The 24036-nt window shown below is 44.0% G+C and overlaps 1 protein-coding gene across 3 annotated transcripts in view; it reads left to right on the forward strand.

The window, feature by feature from the left end:
- LOC132390213 (inositol-tetrakisphosphate 1-kinase-like) overlaps positions 1-24036 on the forward strand; it is a 291953-nt gene that overhangs the window by 247409 nt on the left and 20508 nt on the right. For all 3 annotated transcript variants that reach the window (XM_059962832.1, XM_059962820.1, XM_059962826.1), the window contains exons 7-9: positions 4255-4295; positions 22145-22310; positions 23225-23292. In XM_059962832.1, the coding sequence (XP_059818815.1) occupies positions 4255-4295; positions 22145-22310; positions 23225-23292 (275 nt within the window). The remainder of the gene's footprint in view (positions 1-4254; positions 4296-22144; positions 22311-23224; positions 23293-24036) is intronic.

Below are 24036 nucleotides of genomic sequence, written 5' to 3' on the forward strand. Positions count from 1 at the left end.
ATGATTTTCCCTTGGTAAATCCATGCTGGCTCGGCCCAATCCTATCACTGTTATCTAGATATGCCACTATTTCATCCTTAATAATGGACTCTAGCATCTTCCCCACTACTGATGTTAGGCTGACAGGACGATAGTTCTCTGTTTTCTCCTTCCCTCCTTTCTTAAAAAGTGGTATAACATTAACCATTCTCCAATCCTCAGGAACTGATCCTGAATCTAAGGAACATTGGAAAATGATTACCAATGCATCCACAATTTCCAGGGCCACCTCCTTTAGTACCCATGGATGCAGACCATCTGGACCTGGGGATTTGTCAGCCTTCAGTCCCATCAGTCTACTCATCACCGTTTCCTTCTTAATGTCAATCTGTTTCATTTCCTCTGTTACCCTATGTCCTTGGCCCATCCATACATCCGGGAGATTGCTTGTGTCTTCCTTAGTGAAGACAGATCTAAAGTACTTATTAAATTCTTCTGCCATTTCTCTGTTTCCCATAACAATTTCACCCAATTCATTCTTCAAGGGCCCAACATTGTTCTTAACTATCTTCTTTCTCTTCACATACCTAAAAAAGCTTTAGCTATCCTCCTTTATATTCCTGGCTAGCTTGCGTTCGTACCTCATTTTTTCTCCCCGTATTGCCTTTTTAGTTAAGTTCTGTTGTTCCTTAAAAATTTCTCAATCATCTGTCCTCCCACTCACCTTAGCTCTGTCATACTTCCTTTTTTTTTAATGCTATGCAATCTCTGACTTCCTTTGTCAACCACTGTGGCCCCTTTCCCCCTTTTGAATCCTTCCTTCTCTGGGGCATGAACTGATTTTGCACCTTGTGCATTATTCCCAAGAATACCTGCCTTTGCTGTTCCACTGTCTTTTCTGCTAGGATATTCGTTCAGTCAACTTTGGCCAGCTCCTCCCTCATGGCTCCATAGTTTCCCCTGTTCAACTGCAACACTGACACCTCCGAGAGGCCCTTATCCTTCTCAAATTGCAGATAAAAACTTATCATATTATGGTCACTACCTCCTAATGGCTCCTTTACTTCAAGATCGCTTATCAAATCCTGTTCATTACACAAGACTAAATCCAGAATAGCCTTGTCCCTGGTCGGCTCTCGTACAAGCTGTTCCAAGAATGCATCCCGTAGGCACTCTACAAACTCCCTATCCTGTGGTCCAGCTCCAACCTGATTCTCCCAGTTCACCTGTATGTTGAAATCCCCCATAACTACTGCGACATTACCTTTGCCACATGCCAATGTTAACTCCCTATTCAACTTGCACCCAATATCCATGCTACTGTTTGGTGGCCTGTTGACAACACCCATTAGGGTCTTTTTGCCCTTACTGTTCCTCAGTTTTATCCACACAGACTCTACTTCTTCTGATCCTATGTCCCCCCTTGCAAAGGACTGAATCTCATTCCTCACCACCAGGGCCACCCCACTCCCTCTGCCCACATTTCTGTCCCTACGATAGCACGTATACCCTTGTACATTCATTTCCCAGGTCTGATCTCCCTGCAGCCATGTCTCCGTTATCCCAACAACATCATATTTACCCATTCGCACCTGAGCTTCAAGCTCATTCACCTTATTTCTGACACTTCGTGCATTCAGGTATAGAATTTTTAGCCCATTTCTCCTCTCTCTGTTTGAATCGCTGCCTATTGTGCTTAACCCAGCTCCCCGAACTCCCATTGGGCTATACGCCCCTTGAATTTTGTTGTCCTTCCTAAATTTACTTACTCCTTCTGCACATTTAACTCCATGTTCCATGTGACCATCTCTCTGTACATGTGTCCTCCTTATCACTTGTTCCGCCTCACCTTTCTCTACTACACACTTAATATTCCGGAACCGTGTAGTCCCCACCTGTCCTTTATTCTTCATCTCGCTATCCTTCCTCACATTCTGGATCCCCGCCCCCTGCAAATTTAGTTTAAACCCCCCCCCCCCCCCCCTCCCAAGAAGCACTTTAGCAAACTTTCCTGCAAGAATGTTAGTACCACTCCAGTTCAGGTGTAAACCGTCCCTTCGGAACAGATCCCACCTTCCCTGGAACAAAGCCCAATTATCTAAAAACCTGAAGCCCTCCCTCCTGCACCATCCTCTCAGCCACGTATTAATCTGTATAATCCTTCTGTTCCTTGCCTCACTCGCATGTGGCACAGGTAGCAGTCCTGAGATTGTTACCCTGGAGGTCCTGCTCTTCAGCTTCGCACCTAACTCCCTGAACTCACTACGCAGGACCTCCTCACTCATCCTACCCACGTCGTTGGTCCCTACATGGACCACACCATCTGGGTTCTTGCCCTCCCTCTCGAGAATAACCTGCACCCGATCTGAGATGTCCCGGACCCTGGCACCAGGGAGGCAACATACCATCCGAGACTCCCGATCTTCTCCACAAAATCTCCTATCCGCCCCCCTGACTATAGAATCCCCTATCACTACCGCTCTCTTCTCTTCCCTCCTCCCCTTCCTAGTCGAGGGTCCAACCTCAGTGTCAGAGACAGGACCACTGCAGCTTGTTCCTGGTAGGTCATCCCCACCAACAGTATCCAAAACGGTATACTTATTGTTGATGGGGACGGCCACAGGGGTGCTCTGCTCTCTCTGTCTGCTCCCCCTGCCTCTCTTGACTGTCACCCATTCGCCTACCTCCTGTCTTTTCGGTGTGACTACCTCCCAATAACTCTTATCTATCTCTGTCTCTGCCTCCCGAATGATCCGTAGTTCATCCAGCTCCAGCTCCAACTCCCTAACTCGGGCTGATAGGAGCTGCAGCTGGACGCACCTCTTGCAGGTGTGGTCATCAGGGACAACTGTGTTGACCCTGACTTCCCACATACTGCATACGGAGCACACCACTGCTCTGACTGTCTCCCCCATCACCTGATCCCAGATTAGTCAGAATAAATGAAAAAAGTACCTACCGACCTTACCTTGTTACCTCAGCAAGGTGGTTTAGTTCCAGCTTTCCACACTGTGAGATAGGTATGTTGCAGTGACTCCTGCCAGGAAATGCAGTTTAGTTCCAGCTTTCCACACTGTGAGATAGATATGTTGCATTGACTTCTGCCAGGAAATGCAGTTTACAAGGGACTGGAGACCTGACTAATAGAGAAAGGTTGAATAGGCTAGGACTTTATTCCTAGAGTGTAGAAGAATGAGAGTAGATTTGACAGAGGTATAATAGGGTAAATGTAAGCAGTCTTTTTCCACTGAGGTTGGCTGAGACTAGAACAAGAAAGGCGTTATGGGTAAAGGATGAAATATTTAAGGGGAGCGTGAGGGGAGTGTTCAGAGGGTTGTGAGAGTGTGGAATGAAACCACAAACCATCCCATCTGGCACCAACAGTCAGTCACTCAGATCACATTTCCTTCCTGAGCTGATATTTGGTCTGAAGAACTAAACCTCTTGACCATATCTTGATGCTTTTATGCATTGAGTTGCTGTCACATGATTGGGTAATTAGATATATGCATTAACGATCTGGTGTACAGGCGGCCATTGGATGAATGTATGTCTTTTGGTTTTACCATCTTTGTAGTTTTGGTTGTAACTAGACAGCTCTGTTCCTTTGGAGAAACATTACTGACCTTTTGGAAAATTTGAGAGAACAGAAACCCTTGGTTGATTCGGTAGGGAAGTAGAGGACTCCCTCATTGTTTGCATAGCCTTACAGTTTGTATCTCTTCTTGTCCAAGCAACATTGGACCAAAATTTGCTCATTGGTACCGTACTAAACACGGCTGCCATTTCTAGGGTAGACTACTCCACATGGGAAAATTGGGAAAGGTTGCCAAGGTGCCCCACCATCCAGACCATACTCTCTTCTCACTGCTGCCATCAGGAAGAGGTACAGGAGCCTCAGGACTCACACCACCAGGTTCAGAAACAGTTTTTACCCCTCAACCATCAGGTTCTTGAATCAGAGGGGATAACTTCACTCAACTTCCCTCGCCCCATCACCGAACAAATCCCACAAGGAATTCTTCATCTCATGCTCTTAATATTTATTATTTCTTGTTTTGTTTGTTTCTTTTAGCATTTATAGTTTGTTGTTGTTTGCACACTGGTTGTTTGCTCATCTTGTGTGCGGGTTTTCATGGATCAGTCTGTGTTTCTTTATATTTACTGTGAATGCCCACAAGAAGATGAATACATGTTCTTCTGATAATAAATTGACTTTGAAGGGTGTTCTTGTGATCACTACATACATCTTAATGATTTTCTTTCTCTTTCTAGTTTGCAAAACCAGAGTGGCACATGGTACCAACTCTCATGAGGTAGGCAATAAAACAAGGCTTTGTATATCGTCACTCAACCACTGTGAAAAACTGTTTATTTGGATGAGATCCCATTCTATTGAATGCACCATTTTCAAGTTGAAAGTGGCTAATTATATTTAAATGAATCTTAATAATGTTTGTATCATCCTCTTACATGAAAGTATTGAATTTATTTCTTCCAGCCCAGTGTTGGTGAGGTTTGTGTATGAAAGAGCGAACAAGCCTAGTGGTATCCATTAGTTTGGAGGTGGGAATATCTGTTATAAGTGGGTGTTGGATCCAAGTGATTTTGTGGTCCAGAAGTCACAAATGAGGAATAACACTTGTTGCTTACTGCTGCTTATTGAGTGTTACGAACAATGAACAAAGAAAAAGACAAAGGACAAAGCCTAAATAATAACGAGACATCGGTGATAACAATGAAGCTTTAAAATAGCCAGACTTGAGGCATGACGCCGGCTACAAAAAAAACTAAGAAACTTCTAGAAAAATACTACAATTACTGGAAAAATCACCTGGAAAAGTATGTATATTGGTGATTATAAGGCCATAAGATATAGGAGCAGAATTAGGCCCTATTTCCCATCAAGTCTGCTCCACCATTTCAGAATCAGGTTTATTATCAGCAGCACGACATTTGCTAACTTAGCAGCAATTCAATGCAATGCATAATATAGAAGAAAAAAAGTGAAAATAAATAACAGTATACATATATTCAATAGCTTAATATAGTGCATAAACAGAAAGAATGTATATTAAAAAAGTGAGGTAAAGTTCATGGGTTCAATGTCCATTTAGGAATCAGATGGCAGAGGGGAAGAGGCTGTCCCCGAATCGCTGAGTATGTGCCATCAGGCTACTGTACCTCCTACCTGATGTTAACAGTCAGAAATGGGTGCTGGAGGTCCTTAATAATGGACACTGCCTTTCTGAGACACCGCTCCTTGAAGATGTCCAGGGTATTTTGTAGGCTAGTACCCAAGATGGAGCCAGCTAAATTTACGACCCTCTGCAGCTTCTTTTGGCCCTGTGCAGTAACCCTACCATACCAGACAGTGATGCAGGGTGTCAGAATGTTCTCCATGGTACATCGATAGAAAGTTTCAACTGTTTTTATTGTCATACCAGATCTTTTCAAACTCCTAATGACACATAATCACTGTCTTGCCTTCTTTATAGCTGCATCGATATGTTGGGACCAGGTTAGGTCCTTAGAGATCTTGACACCCAGGAACTTGAAACTGCTCACTCTCTCCACTTCTGATCCCTCTATGAGGATTGGTATGTTTTCTTTGTTCTGACCCTTCCTGAAGTCCACAATCAGCTCTTTCGTCTTAATGACATTGAGTGCCTGGTTGTTGCTGCGACACCACTCCACTAGTTGGCATATCTCACTCCTGTACACCCTCTCGTCACCACCTGAGATTCTACCAACAATGGTTGTATCATCAGCAAATTTATAGATGGTATTTGAGCTATGCCTAGCCACTCAGTCATATGTATATAGGGAGTAGTGCAGTGGGCTAAGCACACACCCCTGAGGTGCTCCAGTGTTGATTGTCAGCGAGGAGGAGATGCACAGATTGTGGTCTTCTGGCTTGGAAGTCGAGGATCGAATTGCAGAGGCCCAGGTTCTGTAACTTCTCAATAAGGATTGCGGCAATGATGGGATTAAATGCTGAGCTGTATTTGATAATCAGCATCCTGACGTAGGTGTGTGTGTTGTCCACGTGGTCTCAGGCTGTGTGAACAGCCATCATGGCTGATCCAATTTTCCTCTCAGCCCCATTCTCCTGCCTTCTCCCCATATCACTTCCTGGCCTGAACAATCAAAAATCCAATCAACCTCTGTCTTGAATATACAAAGAATTTCCCAGATTCACCACTCTGGCTGAAGAAATTCCTCCTCATCTCTGTTCTAAAGGGAAGTCCCTCTATTCTGAGGCTGCGTCCTCTGAACGGGAAACATCCTCCCTATATCCACGCTGTCAAGACCTTTCACCATTCGCTGTGAAAGGAGGTTTCAGTGTCTCACCCCCCACTCTTCTGATTATATACAAATACAAGCTAGCATAGGAAAGTGACAATTTTACCCTCTAATGAATCCAACATGGAGCATGAGATATTTATTGTAACCTTTTCATTGTCTATTTTGATTAAAGCCATAATAATCTTGCATAGGTGTCGAGGCAGCAAACCATCTCAGGCCCAAGTTAACAGTGTTTCCTTTTGTTCTCCATTATTACCAGTGTCAAGCTGCTGAGCGGCAGTGTCCTCACTCCAGAGGCAGGTTGTCAGCGTCTCCGACAACTTTAAACTGGTGAATTATCCTTCAGCATTAGTCATGGGGTGGATAATTGCAGAGACAAATGAAGATAGCTTTGATTCGTAGAGGAATAGTCTATTAGAAATTTGCATTTAACCATTGACGGTGACAAGCAAACCTTGCATTCCTCACATCACTAGTCAGGTAACCCTTGCACTACTGAATGAGCCAACTGCAGGTCTCTTCATTGAAGGCAATGGAAGTGAAAATTGGGAGAGACTTGAAGCAGATGGCAGGTCTGATATAGTCTGATGCTCAATATTGTTCTCAGCATGTGCCTTATTTGATGGTTAACCATTAACCCTTGCAACTTAGGGAGTGCTGAATATTTCTCCATCACTGGACTAAGTCATCAGGCGCATTTGTCTCCCAACAGAAATGTCCACAAATTGCTACTGTTCCCCTTATTAACCCAAGTAACACAAACACTCACAGAGCTGATGAAACCTGCAGCTTCTGAACAGTGAATGCGAGGCAGCTGATTAACCCAGCTACCACAAACACTCACAGAGCTGATGAAACCTGCAGCTTCTGAACAGTGAATGTGAGGCAGCTGACAGCCGTGCTGCCCTGTTTATGATCAGTAAGATTTAGCTGACATACACTGGTGCTGCTTTCCTGCAGTGAACTTTAATTCCCTTTATTATACAAAAATCTCTATCGTGGACATGAGATTGTGCAGATGCTGGAGGAACTCAGGGGGTCGGGCAGCCTCTACTGAGATGAATAAACAGTCGATGTTTCAGGCTGAGACCCTTCGTCAGAACCTCCATCGTGAATATAGATGATTGACTGAATCTTCTCAGTCCTCTTGAGTCTTCCTAACGTTCCTTATGTTTGAGGAGAAGAAATTTTGTTTCCTTCTTTTCGAATGACTCATTCCTTATTGTGAACTCCTGATCCTTGATGCTAGGGGCCAGTGGCAGGAAAAACATCAGCTCTATATCTATCCTTTTGAATGAGGGCGCCACGGTTAGTGCAACAGTATTACAGCTTGGGGTGTGGGAGTTCAGAGTTCGGTTCTGCTGCTGTCTTTAAGGAGTTCGTACATCCTCCCTGTGAGCTTGTGGGTTCCCTCTGAGTGCTGAGCTTTCCCAGCACAATCATTGTGATCCCACAAGTATACATGTGCCCTTCTTTGGCTTAGGAAGTCGAGATCAGTGCATGTTATTCTACATACAGCCTTACTGGGACTCGACGTAATTAGAACAATATGTTTCTTCTCTTCAACTCATATCCCTTGGACATCAATGACAAAGTGCTCTTTGATTTGCAGTTGCTTGGTTAGAATTTCTGTATAAGTGCATCTTGTTATGGCACTGGCATTCTGTTTTTAGACTTGTGAGAGTTGCTTCAAAGCCATTTGCCCTCCAGGAACTCCAGAGTCACTGAGGTCATGGCCCTTTGTGAATTTTTTTGGCAGGGCTCTGGGAACTTCAGAACTTGGAACTCTTTACAGAGATAATTCTTCTGAAAATGCAGCTAGGTCCGTAGCTATAGTGAGATCGTGGGTACAATCAAGCCAAAAGGCAGCCTCCATCTGTAGTTAATTGGATGCTGTAGAGTTTATTCTTACAACTCCAGTCAGGCTTAAAGTACCCAGACACCCGGTCCTCACTCAGCAGTGAAGAACACGACCTGCTCTTCAGACTGGCTGAACTGCCAATTCTGGATGGTCGGATGAAGCATTTTGGAGCAGACCCTGAGAAGCCAGTTACAGCTGAGTGTATGTTCTCCGACTTGGCTGCAGAAGTTCCAAATATGGGTCTCTTTATAAAGTTAGCACAGACTGCACAGTCCAAAAGCTGAAAAGGCAACATAATAAGTAAGTTATTGTGCCTAGGCAACATTTGACTTGACACTGAATAAACTAAAGGGCAGAGAAACACTCTTAAACATAGGAGATTTTGCAGATGCTGGAAATCCAGAGTAACACACACAAAATGCTGGAAGAACTCAGAAATTCAAGCTGCATCTGTGGAGCGGAATAAACAGTTGCCATTTTGAGCCAGGACCCTTCATTCTGAGAAACATCAATTGCTTATTCCCTGACTTGCTGAGAAACACTCATTACTGGCATCATTAATCTGATGAGTATATTTGGAACAAAAGCAGGAGGAGGATTTTTGGACCCTTGAGTCTACCTCACTCTCAGTTAGATGCCTCAAGTTCACTTTCACACTTACTTTCCAAGTAGCTGGAGGAGGTTCCCTGGACCGGTGCATAGAATAGTGGGTTAACTAGGTGGGATGAACAGGATCTGTCATCACTGGAGTGTGACTTACTGAAAACCTGAAGTTCTTGACAGGTTGGAGATGGAGAGGGAGCTCCTCGTTTATATATTTATTTATTGAGATGCAGCATGGAATAGACCCCCTCGCCCTAGCCCAGGGGTCAGCAACCTTTACCACTGAAAGAGCCATTTGGACCCGTTTCCCACAGAAAAGAAAACACTGGGAGCCGCAAAACCCGTTTGACATTTAAAATGAAATAACACTGCATACAACGTTTTGTTTTGCCTTTATGCTATGTATAAACAAACTATAATGTGTTGCATTTATGAAATTGATGAACTCCTGCAGAGAAAACGAAATTACATTTCTGCATGCAACAAAAACATTTTGAACTCCGAAAAAAAGACGTTGGGTTGAAGGTTACTTTTAAGTAAAATACTCAACGGCTATTTGAGTCCTTCTTTTATTTATGAAAAACGCCAAACTTAAATTTGCCGCCAGCAGCAAACCAAAAATAACGTCAGCCAGCTGTCAACCTGAAAAATAAAAGGACTATTTCACTGAACAATGAAAACATATGAATATACGTAAAATAATAGGCAATTAAAATATTTATCATACTTGTTCAGGTTGACTCACACCTGACAATGCAGTCGTATTCAGTAGGGATGGATCGATGCTTAGGGGAGTGACCGGGAAGGATAATGTGTTTTTTTCCTCTCTGAACTCACAGAAGCGTTTCCCAAACCATGTTTGCATTGCAATGATTGCAGAATGTAAATACCCCGAATTTATCATGTCGTGACCTTGTTTGAACTCTCTCAAATTGGGGAAGTGAGACAATGTGCCTTTCTGTAAATCTCTGGCAAGCAACGTCAACTTGCGCTCGAATGCCAAAACATCCTCCAACATGTGCAGGGCTGTACGTCCTTACCCCGTTGAAGAGCTGTGTTCAGCGTGTTCAGGTGCGCTGTCATGTCTACCATGAAGTGTAGCTTTTCCAGCCACTCTGGCTGTTCCAGCTCAGGAAAGTTGAGCCCTTTGCTGCCCAGGAAAGTTTTCACTTCTTCCAGACACGCGACAAAGCGTTTCAGCACCTCCCCTCTGGACAGCCAGCGATAAAAACACGTTGTAGCGGTTGCTACACGCAGTCAGTAAACTGCAGTCAAAGATAGCTTTATTCGAACTAAACAGCCTTGCTTTTAAGCCTCCCTCAACCCGCCCCCCATGGGCGCGGATGCTGCAAAAGACACGTACTCACAAACCCCCGTAGGCTATCTCCCTTAGCCTGAACGCTGGCTAATTGTGAGCCGGTTCGGATGTGTCAGGAAATGGGTCGCCACGACGTCTTATTTAGATTGTACAAGATCACCATAATCTTCAAATTTAGATTTACATTTCAAAAACTAACAAACTAACATAAAATACATTTTAATTAAATACTGACCATGTAGCGGTGTGCTACACGCAGCGCTAAAATTACGACACGGAGTCGGTAACTGCAGTCGAAGGAAAAAACTTTATTCGAAATCTTCAGCCTCACTTTTAAGCCTCCCTCAACCTGCCCCCCCCCCCCCCCCATGGCGCAGAGGCTCCAAAGCTCTGTGCTCGCAAACCCCCGTAGGCTATCTAATTGTGAGTCGGTTCGGATGTGCCAGGAAAAGGGTCGCCACAACCAATTATTTCCCAAAGCAACAGGGAGCCGCAGCACAGACGTAAAAGAGCCACATGTGGCTCCGGAGCCGTGGGTTGCCGACCCCCGCCCTAGCCTAATACAGGACAATTTACACTTACCAATTAATCTACTGACCAGTAAGTCTTTGGACTATGGGAGGGAACTGGAGTTCCACACAGTCACAGGGAGAACATTGTAACTCCTAAAGGTGATGATGGGAATTGAACCCGGGTCGCTGGTACTGTAAAGCGTTGTGCTAACCACTACACTACCGTGTGATGGGAATTGAACCCGGGTCGCTGGTACTGTAAAGCGTTGTGCTAACCACAACACTACCATGTGATGGGAATTGAACCCGGGTCGCTGGTACTGTAAAGCATTGTGCTAACCACTACACTACAGTGTGATGGGAATTGAACCTGGGTCGCTGGTACTGTAAACATTGTGCTAACCACTACACTACCGTGTGATGGGAATTGAACCCGGGTCGCTGGTACTGTAAAGCATTGTGCTAACCACTACACTACCGTGTGATGGGAATGGAACCTGGGTCACTGGTACTGTAAAGCATTGTGCTAACCACTACACTACCGTGTGATGGGAATTGAACCTGGGTCACTGGTACTGTAAACATTGTGCTAACCACTACACTACCGTGTGATGGGAATTGAACCCGGGTCACTGGTATTGTAAAGCATTGTGCTAACCACTACACTACCGTGTGATGGGAATTGAACCTGGGTCGCTGGTACTGTAAAGCATTGTGCTAACCACTACACTACCGTGTGATGGGAATTGAACCCGGGTCGCTGGTACTGTAAAGCATTGTGCTAACCACTACACTACTGTGTGATGGGAATGGAACCTGGGTCACTGGTACTGTAAAGCATTGTGCTAACCACTACACTACCGTGTGATGGGAATTGAACCTGGGTCACTGGTACTGTAAACATTGTGCTAACCACTACACTACCGTGTGATGGGAATTGAACCCGGGTCACTGGTATTGTAAAGCATTGTGCTAACCACTACACTACCGTGTGATGGGAATTGAACCTGGGTCGCTGGTACTGTAAAGCATTGTGCTAACCACTACACTACCGTGTGATGGGAATTGAACCTGGGTCGCTGGTACTGTAAAGCATTGTGCTAACCACTATACTACCGTGTGATGGGAATTGAACCTGGGTCGCTGGTACTGTAAAGCATTGTGCTAACCACTACACTATCATCCTGCCCTTGTGAAATAATCTAGAGCTAGCTGTCACTGTTTAAAATGCTAACACTTGGTGGGAATTGTAGACACTGATGAACTATACACTGTGGCATTAAATACTAGACTCTATTAGACATAATATTGGATCTTCACGCTGTGCTGAGATGCTTTGCTGATGGTATCAAAATTAACAATGGGTTTAGGTTCCAGTATTATGACTAATGATCCCTGTTTTGGCCCCTGTTACCTTGGGATGTCTATTGTTGTCTGGAAATGATTCATTTACAGTTAGGTGTAAAGCAAGAAAGATAATAAAACAATAGAGATGGAACTCGTAGGGGGTGACGTGGTAGCATAGCGGATAAAGCACCAGCAGACCTGGTTCAATTCCTACCGCTGTCTGTAAGGAGTTTGTATGTTCTCCCCGCGACTGCGTGGGTTTCCTCCCGGTTCTCCAGTTCCATCCCACAGTCCAACGATGTACAATTAGTAGGTTAATGGTCACATGCGTGTAATTGGGCAGTGTGAGCTCATTGTCAATGTGCTATAGCAGTAGGCAGCCATCGATCCCAGGGGATCATGGATCTGTGCCTCTGCTGGACATTGTTCTCTCCGGGCGCAAGCCTGGGCAGGAAGATTTGAAGAACCGGCTGTTGCCCACGCCCCTCTCCGTATCACTGACGTAGTCAAAGGGAAGGGCAAGTGCTGACACCAGTGTCGTCGCAGAGGTTGCCAGAGTGAAGTTGTAAACAACAACAAACTACCTTAGGGACCGTGGCTCCGGATCTCTTCCTCAGGGTTTACTCCCGAAGCCTTTCCCATGGGTGGGAATGGCCACAAGGCGGCAGAGGTTTAAAATCAGAGTTTTCCTTCTCCTAGGCGGCTGCCGAGCCCCACCTGAGAGACGGCAGGCCCTGGGGGTAGAAGCAGGTTCACAGTGGACTCTCCCGCAGAAGGGAGCCTCCTGGGCCAGGTTTTACTGAGGTGACTCTATTGCTCCTGGATTGAGCCCATTCTTATGACATCCCAGCCTTTAGCTCGGACGTCAGTGGACACACATTCTTCAGCTGTGAACTCCTGTGATGGATTGGCTTCCCCAGACATCATAGACTTGGTCAGAATTATTGTTTACAGCTCTCTTTGTCCAGCGTGAACTGAGGTCAAAGACTGACATGGTTCATATGGTAGAAACAGGAGGTAAATTTCCAGCGCACAATCAGAGAGTTTGCCAATAGTCAAAGGAGTAGCTTTTCTCCTTAGCTGCTCTCTTACAAGTGAGTGCACAGCAGTCACCTTGTCCAGGTGCTATGTGCATCCAGCTGTTATGTTCAACGTCTCTCTGGTAAAGATGTGCTTGCAATCAGCTGGTAAAAATGATTGTGTCAGGTTTTCTGTTAGCACCCGATGCTGCAGTTTTTGCTGTGGTCCGGACCTCTCTGTGAGCTTTTAGTTGACAGTCCTGTGTATTTGAGTGTAAGTGCATGGATACTTTATGAGAAGTCATACAGGAGACGTGTTGGCTGGTTCATGGCCACTTTAATGATACTGAACTATGAGGCAATGCATGGAATTCTGTTAATCAGAAACACTCACTCACAAATATCAGTCAGAGAAATGTTCATTATCCTGCATTAGCAGAAATCAGAATTGTTTATTATCACAGACATGCAGTGAAATTTGTTGTTTTGCGTCACTAGTACAACACAAGGCATAAAAGTTACTCTGAGTTACAAAATAAATACTTCATGGGCCATTAAGAAATCTAATGACAAAGGGGAGGAAACTGAGTGTGGGTCTTCAGGCTGCTGATGGTAGTAATGAGGAGACGGCGTGTTCACAGTTGGTGAGTGTCTTTAATAGTGTAGGCACCTTCTAGGGGCCCATGTGGAACGGGCTGAGTCCACAACCCTCTGCAATCTCTTGTGGTCCTGAGCATTGGAATCTGCTTACCTGCCTGTGATGTAATCAGAGTGTGGAGACTTTACCTGTGATGTAATCAGAGTGTGGAGAGTTTACCTGTGATGTAATCAGAGTGTGGAGACTTTACCTGTGATGTAATCAGAGTGTGGAGAGTTTACCTGTGATGTAATCAGAGTGTGGAGACTTTACCTGTGATGTAATCAGAGTGTGGAGACTTTACCTGTGACGTAATCAGAGTGTGGAGAGTTTACCTGTGATGTAATCAGAGTGTGGAGACTTCACCTGTGATGTAATCAGAGTGTGGAGAGTTTACCTGTGATGTAATCAGAGTGTGGAGAGTTTACCTGTGATGTAATCAGAGTGTGGAGAGTTTACCTGTGATGTAATCAGAGTGTGGAGACTTCACCTGTGATGTAATCAGAGTGTGGAGAGTTTACCTGTGATGTAATCAGTCAAGAGTGTGGAGACTTTACCTGTGATGTAATCAGAGTGTGGAGAGTTTACCTGTGACGTAATCAGAGTGTGGAGAGTTTACCTGTGATGTAATCAGAGTGTGGAGACTTCACCTGTGATGTAATCAGAGTGTGGAGAGTTTACCTGTGATGTAATCAGAGTGTGGAGACTTCACCTGTGATGTAATCAGAGTGTGGAGAGTTTACCTGTGATGTAATCAGAGTGTGGAGAGTTTACCTGTGATGTAATCAGAGTGTGGAGAGTTTACCTGTGATGTAATCAGAGTGTGGAGACTTCACCTGTGATGTAATCAGAGTGTGGAGAGTTTACCTGTGATGTAATCAGAGTGTGGAGACTTCACCTGTGATGTAATCAGAGTGTGGAGAGTTTACCTGTGATGTAATCAGAGTGTGGAGAGTTTACCTGTGATGTAATCAGTCAAGAGTGTGGAGACTTTACCTGTGATGTAATCAGTCAAGAGTGTGGAGACTTTACCTGTGATGTAATCAGAGTGTGGAGGCTTCACCTGTGATGTAATCAGAGTGTGGAGATTTTACCTGTGATGTAATCAGTCAAGAGTGTGGAGACTTTACCTGTGATGTAATCAGAGTGTGGAGAGTTTACCTGTGATGTAATCAAAGTGTGGAGACTTCACCTGTGATGTAATCAGAGTGTGGAGATTTTACCTGTGATGTAATCAGTCAGAGTGTGGAGACTTTACCTGTGATGTAATCAGTCAGAGTGTGGAGATTTTACCTGTGATGTAATCAGAGTGTGGAGATTTTACCTGTGATGTAATCAGTCAGAGTGTGGAGACTTTACCTGTGATGTAATCAGTCAGAGTGTGGAGATTTTACCTGTGATGTAATCAGTCAGAGTGTGGAGACTTTACCTGTGATGTAATCAGAGTGTGGAGATTTTACCTGTGATGTAATCAGAGTGTGGAGACTTTACCTGTGATGTAATCAGTCAAGAGTGCTGTCCGTGGTACGTCTGTGGAATTTACAAGAGTCTTTGGTGATATACCAAATCTCTACAAACTCCTAATGAAGTAGAGGACTGGCATACTTTGTGATTGCATAAATGTGTTGTGCTCAGGATAAATCTACGAAGAGGTTAACAGCCATGGTCTGAAAGCTGCTCACTTTTTCCGCCCGACTCCTCGATTAGGACTGGTGTGAGTTCTGTGTACTAAATGGCACCAGATTTGAACTGGCTGTGTTTCTAAACAATGTAACAGAGAGTTCATTTAGTCATCACTCCTTTCCTGGCCATGCTGTGTGTTGATCTAGTAACTTGTGTTCTGTTTGTAAGATGTATTACTCTTCCCATTTTACTCATTGTCTCAGAGCTCTCTCTATCTTGGTTATTGATCTGCTTTTTTCTTTTTTTTAATCCACATTCTTAAATGTTAACATCCTCTCCAAAGATACCAATCTGCAGTAAAAGCAACAATTAGGCAAAGGCTTTCTAATAGTTCTGGCTGTTTGAATAAACATTGTTGGTACCGGATTTGAACTGGCTATGTTTCTATACATTTAACAGAGAGTTTTTAAGGCTGCTTTTCTCTGGAACAGTGCCATTTAGTCTTTGTTTTTGCCTTGGTAACTCCTCTCCTTTGATTTAAACAATCTCTACAAGGCCCTGTGCTTAAACTCTGTCTTTTCAGATCAATACATACAAAACTCTTGTGTTGATTTTGTGTTGGAAGAGGGCTGAAAAATATTCTGTCTTTAACCTTTTACCTCTTCCATCTATCTCCTCCCTCCTTCTACCTTCATCTCCCCTCCCTCATTCCCCTACCTTCCCCCTCACCTGCCAGCTTGCCCTCCTTCCCTTCTCCCTCCTTCTACCTTCATCTCCCCTCCCTCATTCCCCTACCTTCCCCCTCACCTGCCAGCTTGCCCTCCTTCCCTTCTCCCTCCTTCTACCTTCATCTCCCCTCCCTCATTCACCTACCTTCCCCCTCACCTGCCAGCTTGCCCTCCTTCCCTTCTCCCTCCTTCTACCTTCATCTCCCCTCCCTCATTCACCTACCTTCCCCCTCACCTGCCAACTTGCCCTCCTTCCCTTCTCCCTCCTTCTACCTTCATCTCCCCTCCCTCATTCCCCTACCTTCCCCCTCACCTGCCAGCTTGCCCTCCTTCCCTTCTCCCCATCTTCTTATTCTGACTGCTTTCACCTTCCATTTCATTCTGGTGAAAATTTCAGATTTTATCATGTTTACTTCCCTCCGCAGACGCTGCCTGACTTGCACAGTGTGTGCATGTTGCTCGGTCATCCTGCAGAATCTCCTGTGTTTATGAATGAAAGTAAAATCCTCTGTAAAATACCATAGCAGTAAATGCTGTCAAACATGTAGAATTTGCAACCTTTAAAAATCTGCTGTAAGGGAGGTGCACTTGGCTTTTGAAATATTTTTACTGATCAACCTGATATATACATGCTGGAATCTGGAGCAGCGAGCATTCCCATCCCTCAGATAGCCCTCGGCTATACCCGAGTTCCTCTCTCAGATTATTTATTACCTCATATATCTGTGATTCCACTGTCATGAGTGTGCGTATGGTGACGACGTGGATGGTGGTAAATTTTAATGTTAATGGGGCATTGAATGTCCAATTTCATTTTACCTTCTTTTTCTGGATTTCTGTAAGGATTAGAATAAACTAATTATTGACAAATACTAAAAGCAAACTCCAAACTAAGCAAAAATTAAAAATCAAGGCCTTCTAGTTTTATGCTTCGTATTTTTCTCAAATACTGTGGAGATCATTCTAACTGGTTGGATCATATCTGGTATGGAGGGGCCACTGCACAGGACAGGTAAAAGATGCAATAAGTTGCAGCCTCAGCCAGCTCCATCATGGGCATGGGCCTCCTCAGCATCAAGGACTCCTTCGAAAGGTGATGCCTCAAAAAGGTGGCATCCATCATTAAGAGCCCCCATTACCAGAATATGCCCCCTTCTCAAGCTACCATTAAGGAAGAGGTACAGGAGCCTGAAGATACATTCTCAATGTTCAGGAGCAGCTTCTTCGCCTCTGCCACAGATTTCAGAATGGACAATGAACCCATGAACACTACCTCACTATTTTTTTGTTTTTTTTAAATTCTCTTTTTGTACTACCTATTTAATTTATTTATATAGAAACATAGAAAACCTACAGCACAATACAGGCCCTTCGGCCCACAAAGCTGTGCCGAACATGTCCTTACTTTAGAAATTACCTAGGGTTACCCATAGCCCTCTATTTTTCTCAACTCCATGTACCCATCCAGGAGTCTCTTCGTATCCGCCTCCACCACCGCTGCACCAGCAGCCCGTTCCACGCACTCACCACTCTCTGCAAAAGAAACTTACCCCTGACATCTCCTCTGTACCTACTTCCAAGCACCTTAAAACAGTCCCCTCTCGTGTTAGACATTTCAGCCCTGGGAAAAAGCTTCTGACTATCCACACAATCAATGCCTCTCATCATCTTATACACCTCTATCAGGTCACCTCTCATCCTCCGTCGCACCAAGGAGAAAAGTTCCGAAGTTCAACAATATATATGTATTGTTATTGTAATTGGTAGTATTTTAAAAATATTTATTGCAAAATACTGCTGTTGCAAAACTACAAATTTCATGATGTATGTCAGTGATAATAAATCTGATTCTGATTCTGTTAGGAGGGTATTCTGCCCACTATGTCTTTCCCAGCACATAAAGCAATCCCTTCCTTGCCTTACTTCCATTGAACCTGCTCTCTCTTGCACGTCCGTCAACTCCCACCTGGTTCTGCTGTCACGAGGGGTTGACTTACAGTTGCCGATTACCCTTCTCATCTGCATGTCTTTGGCATGTGAGAGGAAGTTCATGCAAACTCCACACAGACAGCATCCAATGTCAGTGAAGCTGCGCCACTGTGCCATCGCTTTTGCAGTTAATCTTCAGACATTAGTGCTTCAAATTGAAGATTGTTTAACGGCATTTCCAGCACACAAGAGTAAAGGAGAACAAATTAATTGTTACCCCTGATCCAATGCAGCACAAAAATAACCACAATAAGACAAATAATACAATGATGATGATGATGATAATAATAATAAAAGAATATACAATAAATACAGAAATCCATGACTAGGAACCTTGTAACATTAAGAATTTAAAACTAATGCCATTATTGGGAGTCAGAGAAGCCTCTGCATTTCTGCACTTCAAAAGTTCTTTTTTCTCTTTTCCCTATTGTAGCCCTTCTCCTCTGAATTTTTCCTGTGCACCACAGACTAAACTGCCAATACTACTTCTTGATCTTTGTAGATCAAGCAGGATCTGTAGAATTAAATGATGCACCATTGTAGATTAACAGACCTCTTCACCTCTCTCTGCACTGAAGTCTGTGCAACAGTCTCTTTGTGACCTGCTGAATATTGGACACACCTACACAAATGTTTTGCTATTGTTGCTGACAGGTGGTTAATGTAGAAACGTGAGATTTCATTGAGAAAATTATGCAATCAATGTATTTTTTAGGATAATTCCCCTGGTAACAGGATGAGTTTTCAGAAGTCATCTGATATGTTCCACTTGTACTTCTTGGCGGGGCCACTAGATGGCACCAGAATTCCCAACACATTGTAGTTCAAAGTTCAAACTTCAAAGTACGTAGATATCACCATCGAGACCCTGAGAGATGTTTCCTTGTGGGCATTCAGAAACATAATCGAATCAATAAAAGACCACGACAACCGGGCAGGCAATCAATGTGCAAAATACAACAAACTCTGCAATTACAAAAATAAATATAAAAAAGAAATAAATAGTTATCAAAATATGAGATAGAGTTCTTGAAAATGACTCCATGGGTTGTGGGGAGAGTTCAGTTATGGGGTGAGTGAAATTGAGTGAAGTTATCCCTCTGTTCAAAAGCCTGGTGGCTGAAGAATAATAACTGTTTCTGAACGTGGTGGTGTAGGTCCTGAGACTCTTGTTCCTTCTTTCAATCTTCTCCCATACGCTGATTCTTCACCACCTTTGATTCGGCCTACAATGGTAGTGCCATCAGCAGATTTAAATATGGAATTGGAGTTATTCTTAGCCAATCAGACTTAAGTGTAAAGCAAGTAGAGTAGTCACATAGCCTTGTGGTGCAGCTGTGCTGATGGAGAGCTCTGGAGGAGATGTCGTCACCAATCCGATCTCACCGGGGTCTGCAAGTGAGGAAATCAAGGATCCATTTGCACAAGGAGGTACTGAGGTCTTCAACCTTCTTGATTAGTTTTTAAGAGGATGGTAGTATTGAATGCCGTGCTATAGTCAATGAAATATGGTATGCATCTTCACTGTCCAGATGTTCCGAGGTGGAATTGAAGAGCCAATGAAATGGCATGTACTGTTGATCTGTTGTGATGGTAGGTAAACTGGAGCAGATCCAAGTTGTTTCTCGGGCAGGAGCTGATAAATGTCATCACCAGCCATTATTGAGAGTAAGCAAACACTGTGCTTCTCTTTCTCTATCTCTGTCTCTGCCTGTGCCCAGGACACGCTCTTTTGTTGCTGCTGCCATCAGGTAGAAGGCAGAAGAGCATCAGGATTCGCACCACCAGGTTCAAGAACAGTTACTATATAACATATAACAATCACAGCATGGAAACAGGCCATCTCGGCCCTCCTAGTCCATGCCTATCCCACAACCATCAGGCTTTTGAACAAAAGGGGATAATTACACTCACTTGCCCATCCTTTGAGATGTTCTCACAGCTAATGATCTCACTTTAAGGACTCCTTATCTCATTATCCCAGATTCTCATTATTTATTGCTATTTATTTATATTTGCATTTGCAGTTTGTTGTGTTTTACACTCTAGATCTTTCATTGATCCTGTTATTCTATAGATTTATTATGCCCGCAGGAAAATGAATCTCAGGGTTGACAAATATGTACTTAGAAAATAAAGTTTACTTTGAACTTTAGAACTTCTATCATTTGAGTTGAGTATGATGTTCTCCTATGGTGTTGTCTATTGGTGGGTCCTCGGGTGGCTGTGGAGGCTGATCTGGTGCAATGTGGACACGGGTCAGTGGTGTCTCTGGTCACTGGTTGAGTCTCTCCTTCCACAGCGGCTGCTTGTTGTGTGTTCCAGCAGAGGTAGGTCAGTCGAGTCTGATGTTCTGTGGTGGTGGCTGTGGAGGCTGATCTGGTGCAATGTGGACACGGGTCAGTGGTGTCTCTGGTCACTGGTTGGGACTGTCCTTTCACACTGGCTGCTTGTTCTCTGTGTTACAGCGGAGGTAGGTCACAATTGATATTGTCAGGTGTGTAAGATCTAGTATTGTGATCAGTCGAGTCTGATGTTCTATGGTGGTGGCTGTGGAGCCTGATCTGGTGCAATGTGGACACGGGTCAGTGGTTGGGTCTCTCCTTCCACAGCGGCTGCTTGTTCTCTGGGGCACTGTGAATGTCGTTCTCATGTAGCACATCTCCCTCTTGAACACATTTCCTCCAGGTCTATCTGTTGAGTCCATTGTCTTCCCAGTTTTTAGCTGTAATATTGAATATCTTCAGGCAGATTTTGATGTTATCTTTGAAGCATTTCCTTTGCCTACCAGGGCCTCATTGACCTTCTTTAAGCTGAAGGATCTGTTTGGGGACACGCGATGTAGACATCTGGATGACATCTGTCAGAGTTGGATACTGTTTTGCTCGTCCTTGATGTCATACACTGTCTTTTTGAGGTATCACTCTTTGAAAGTGTCCTTAATGTTGGAGAGGCCCATAAATGAGCTAGCGGAGTTTATGATGTTTTACAATCTTGTGCTGAAGCTCCTCCATACCAGATTGTTGACAGTTTGTGTATAGGTTTTGAACAATGGTACCATGCTGACTTTTGTGTGCTGGTTCAAGACCAGCACTGAGATATGAACACTCGATCTACACAATGGGTTTCCATTTTTTTTAATATACCATTAGACAAAGGATCATTCAACCCCAGGTTGGGAACCTGTGATCTAGACTGACTGTCCACAGATACATAGCATCATCAGAACTGATGCCATGAAATCAGATCTCCTGTCAGCTCTTCCCTTGGACCTGAGGAACACCTTGGCAGTGCTAAAGGAAGAGCAGGCCCCCTTTCCAAGGGTCTGTGCTACTTGTGGAAACTCTCCTGTCTCTCTAATACTCGCCTATCCTTATCCATTACTGCTCGAGCTGTGTCAAACTGCAGATGAGAACGGTGGTGGAAGTTCTTTCTGCCCTGGTGGATGACTGAGGCAGAAGCCAGCAGTGTCAATCACCACCAGTTCTGAGGGCAGATAGGGTACATCCAGAAACGGTGTCTTGGTGATTAGTACTATAAACCTTGTAAGAACTGAATAAAACTGAAAATATTTCCTTACAGGAGGAGGCCTTTCAGCCCACTGAAACTATGCTAGTTCACAGATCAATCCACTACTAATTACTCCCCAAAATTCCAATCAGTTCTACTACCAACTTGCAGGTGGGGCAAGTTACAGTGGCCAGCAACCCACATGTTCTGAAGATTCCAGGATTCTTTCAAAATTGGAAAAGAGGCATAAAACTTGACACTTCCTGGTTGTTTTATTTAGCATCGTGAGAACAAATTGAAACAGTCAGTGATAGAGGTCAGCTAAGCAAAGGAATTTAGAAGCAAAATGATGGCATGTACATGCTGTGACCACTAGGAAGCATACTAAACAGTTACTTGTGTATAAAGACTACTTAGAACACAAGCAGGCAAGTAATTGTTAAACTGCAAAGAAAATAACAAGTAAACAGTCAGATCCAACGGGGAAGAAAGCAGAAGCCTTGGAGGAGAAACTCGTGTAGGCACAGAGAGGATGTACTCATCCCCATAGGCACCAGCTGAAGTTGGGATTGAATGCGGGCCACTGCAGCTCCATGATAACTGTACCACTTGTGTGAAAAGGATCAGGTGTCTGTGGATCCTGGAGAAACAATGAGGGAATGGCTGTAATTGTAGTATTTATGACAGAGTCAAATTGTTTTTACAGATGGCGATAATTTTCAGTGAGGATGGCCTGAAAGACATAAAACCCCAGTGTGTTATCCAGAGCTTTATAAACCACAATGCTGTTCTTCACAAAGTGTTTGTTGTGGGCGAGTCATACACCGTAGTGGAGCGGCCATCGCTGAAGAACTTCTCCTCCGGCGGTTCAGGTTAGTCGCATTAGGGTGAAAACTCTTCACTTTAACCCCATACACCACTTCAGAATCAGAACCAGCTTTCATGTCACGATGTACATTGGGAGTTTTGTTGTTCCATGGCAGCAGAACATTTTAAAACCCTATGAATTACAATAATAAAATGTATACTTAATAACTACCTAGTGCAAAGAGAGCAAAAGGAAGAACAAAATAGCGAGGTGGTGTTCACGGGTTGATTCATTCAGAAATCTGATGGTGGTGTCGAAGAAGCTGTGCCTGAAATGTTGAGTGTGTGTCTTGGGGCTCCTGTACCACCTCCCTGATGGTAGCAATGAGAAGAGGGCATGGACTCTGGGGTAGTTCCTGAGAGGGGTGACACTCCCAACACTAACTGGACCCTGGGATAACAATGAGAAGGGGGCATATCTGGGTGATGGGAGTCCTTAATGATGGATGTGCCTTTTTACAGCATGGCCTTGTGAAGATGCCCTCAATTTTGGGGAGGCTAGTACCCATGATGGAGCTCAAGTTTACAGTTTGCTAGCAATTTGACTGAATTAACTCAATGGCTGATCCTGTAGGCCATGAACCAAGAGCCATGTTTTAGATGCAATTTTGAGTTTTGTTGTGTCCTTTCCCTGATTATCAAATGGATGAATGTACACCTTGTCTGTGTCCTCCTTTGTAGACAACGTCCGATCCATTTAATTGCTGAGAGGTATCAGGAGTGATGCTTCTACCTTGGCAACCACTCCACCAAAGTTAGAGATTGAACAGAAGTAATTGGTCCTTGCTTGGTATTTAACTTTTGGCAGTGAATACTTTAGGTGACCTGAAGTCTATTGCAGACATATTTTGTTCATAGATATGTGGAGAACTTTGTGCAGATAATTAACTTACTTTTGTCAAATTTCCATTGATTACAGACAGAAAAACAATATTCTTCAACAGCCACAACGTGTCAAAACCAGAATCTTCATCTGACTTAACAGCAGTAAGTTTGTTACTTCTGATAAAACTTCTTCTTTTCAGCTCAAGTGTGTTAGTGAGCTCTGCCATAAGGAAACACATCAGTGTGGTGTGTAAGAAGGTGGTGTGGGTGCCACTGGTGTGTAGCAGTTACAGCTCAGGGAGTTCCAGAGTTTGGAGTTCCATCCCAGCGTATCCAGTAAAGAGTTGGTACGTCCTCCCAGTGACCGTGTGGGTTTCCTCTGGGTGCTCCGGTTACCTCCCACAGTCCAAAGACATGCTGTTAATTGGTCAATGCAAACTGTGCTGTGATTGGTTTGCTGGGCCAGAAAGGCCTGTTTCATACTGTATCTGTAAATAAACAAATAAATAGTGGCTGGCTCCTTTTCCATGGCTAGCCCTACCTAATCAATAAACTTCCGTTTTTACGGCTGCCTGTAAGTGGACGAATCTCAAGGTTGTATAATTTGTACGTCCTTTGATAATAATTGTACTTTGAACTTTGAAACTCACAAGTGGAGTGGTTAATGGAACTTTTGAGTGTTGCTGTCAGGACCTCTGTGTGTCATGTGAATTTTCGGTGGTAGGCTGTGAAGGAAAGTTGATTATAAGCATCTGGCCCTTTGGCGAGATTTTGAAGTACTTACAATGGAGCTTACAGTCCATGAGAATAAAAAAGTGCATACTTTCAAAGATTGCCTGTGGGGTTTGATCTCTTACGTCAAATCTGTGAAACTAAGACCATCTACGTGGATAGGTTTAACCCCAC

This window comes from Hypanus sabinus, chromosome 2, assembly GCF_030144855.1.
Source record: "Hypanus sabinus isolate sHypSab1 chromosome 2, sHypSab1.hap1, whole genome shotgun sequence".
In the NCBI taxonomy this organism is placed as follows: domain Eukaryota; kingdom Metazoa; phylum Chordata; class Chondrichthyes; order Myliobatiformes; family Dasyatidae; genus Hypanus; species Hypanus sabinus.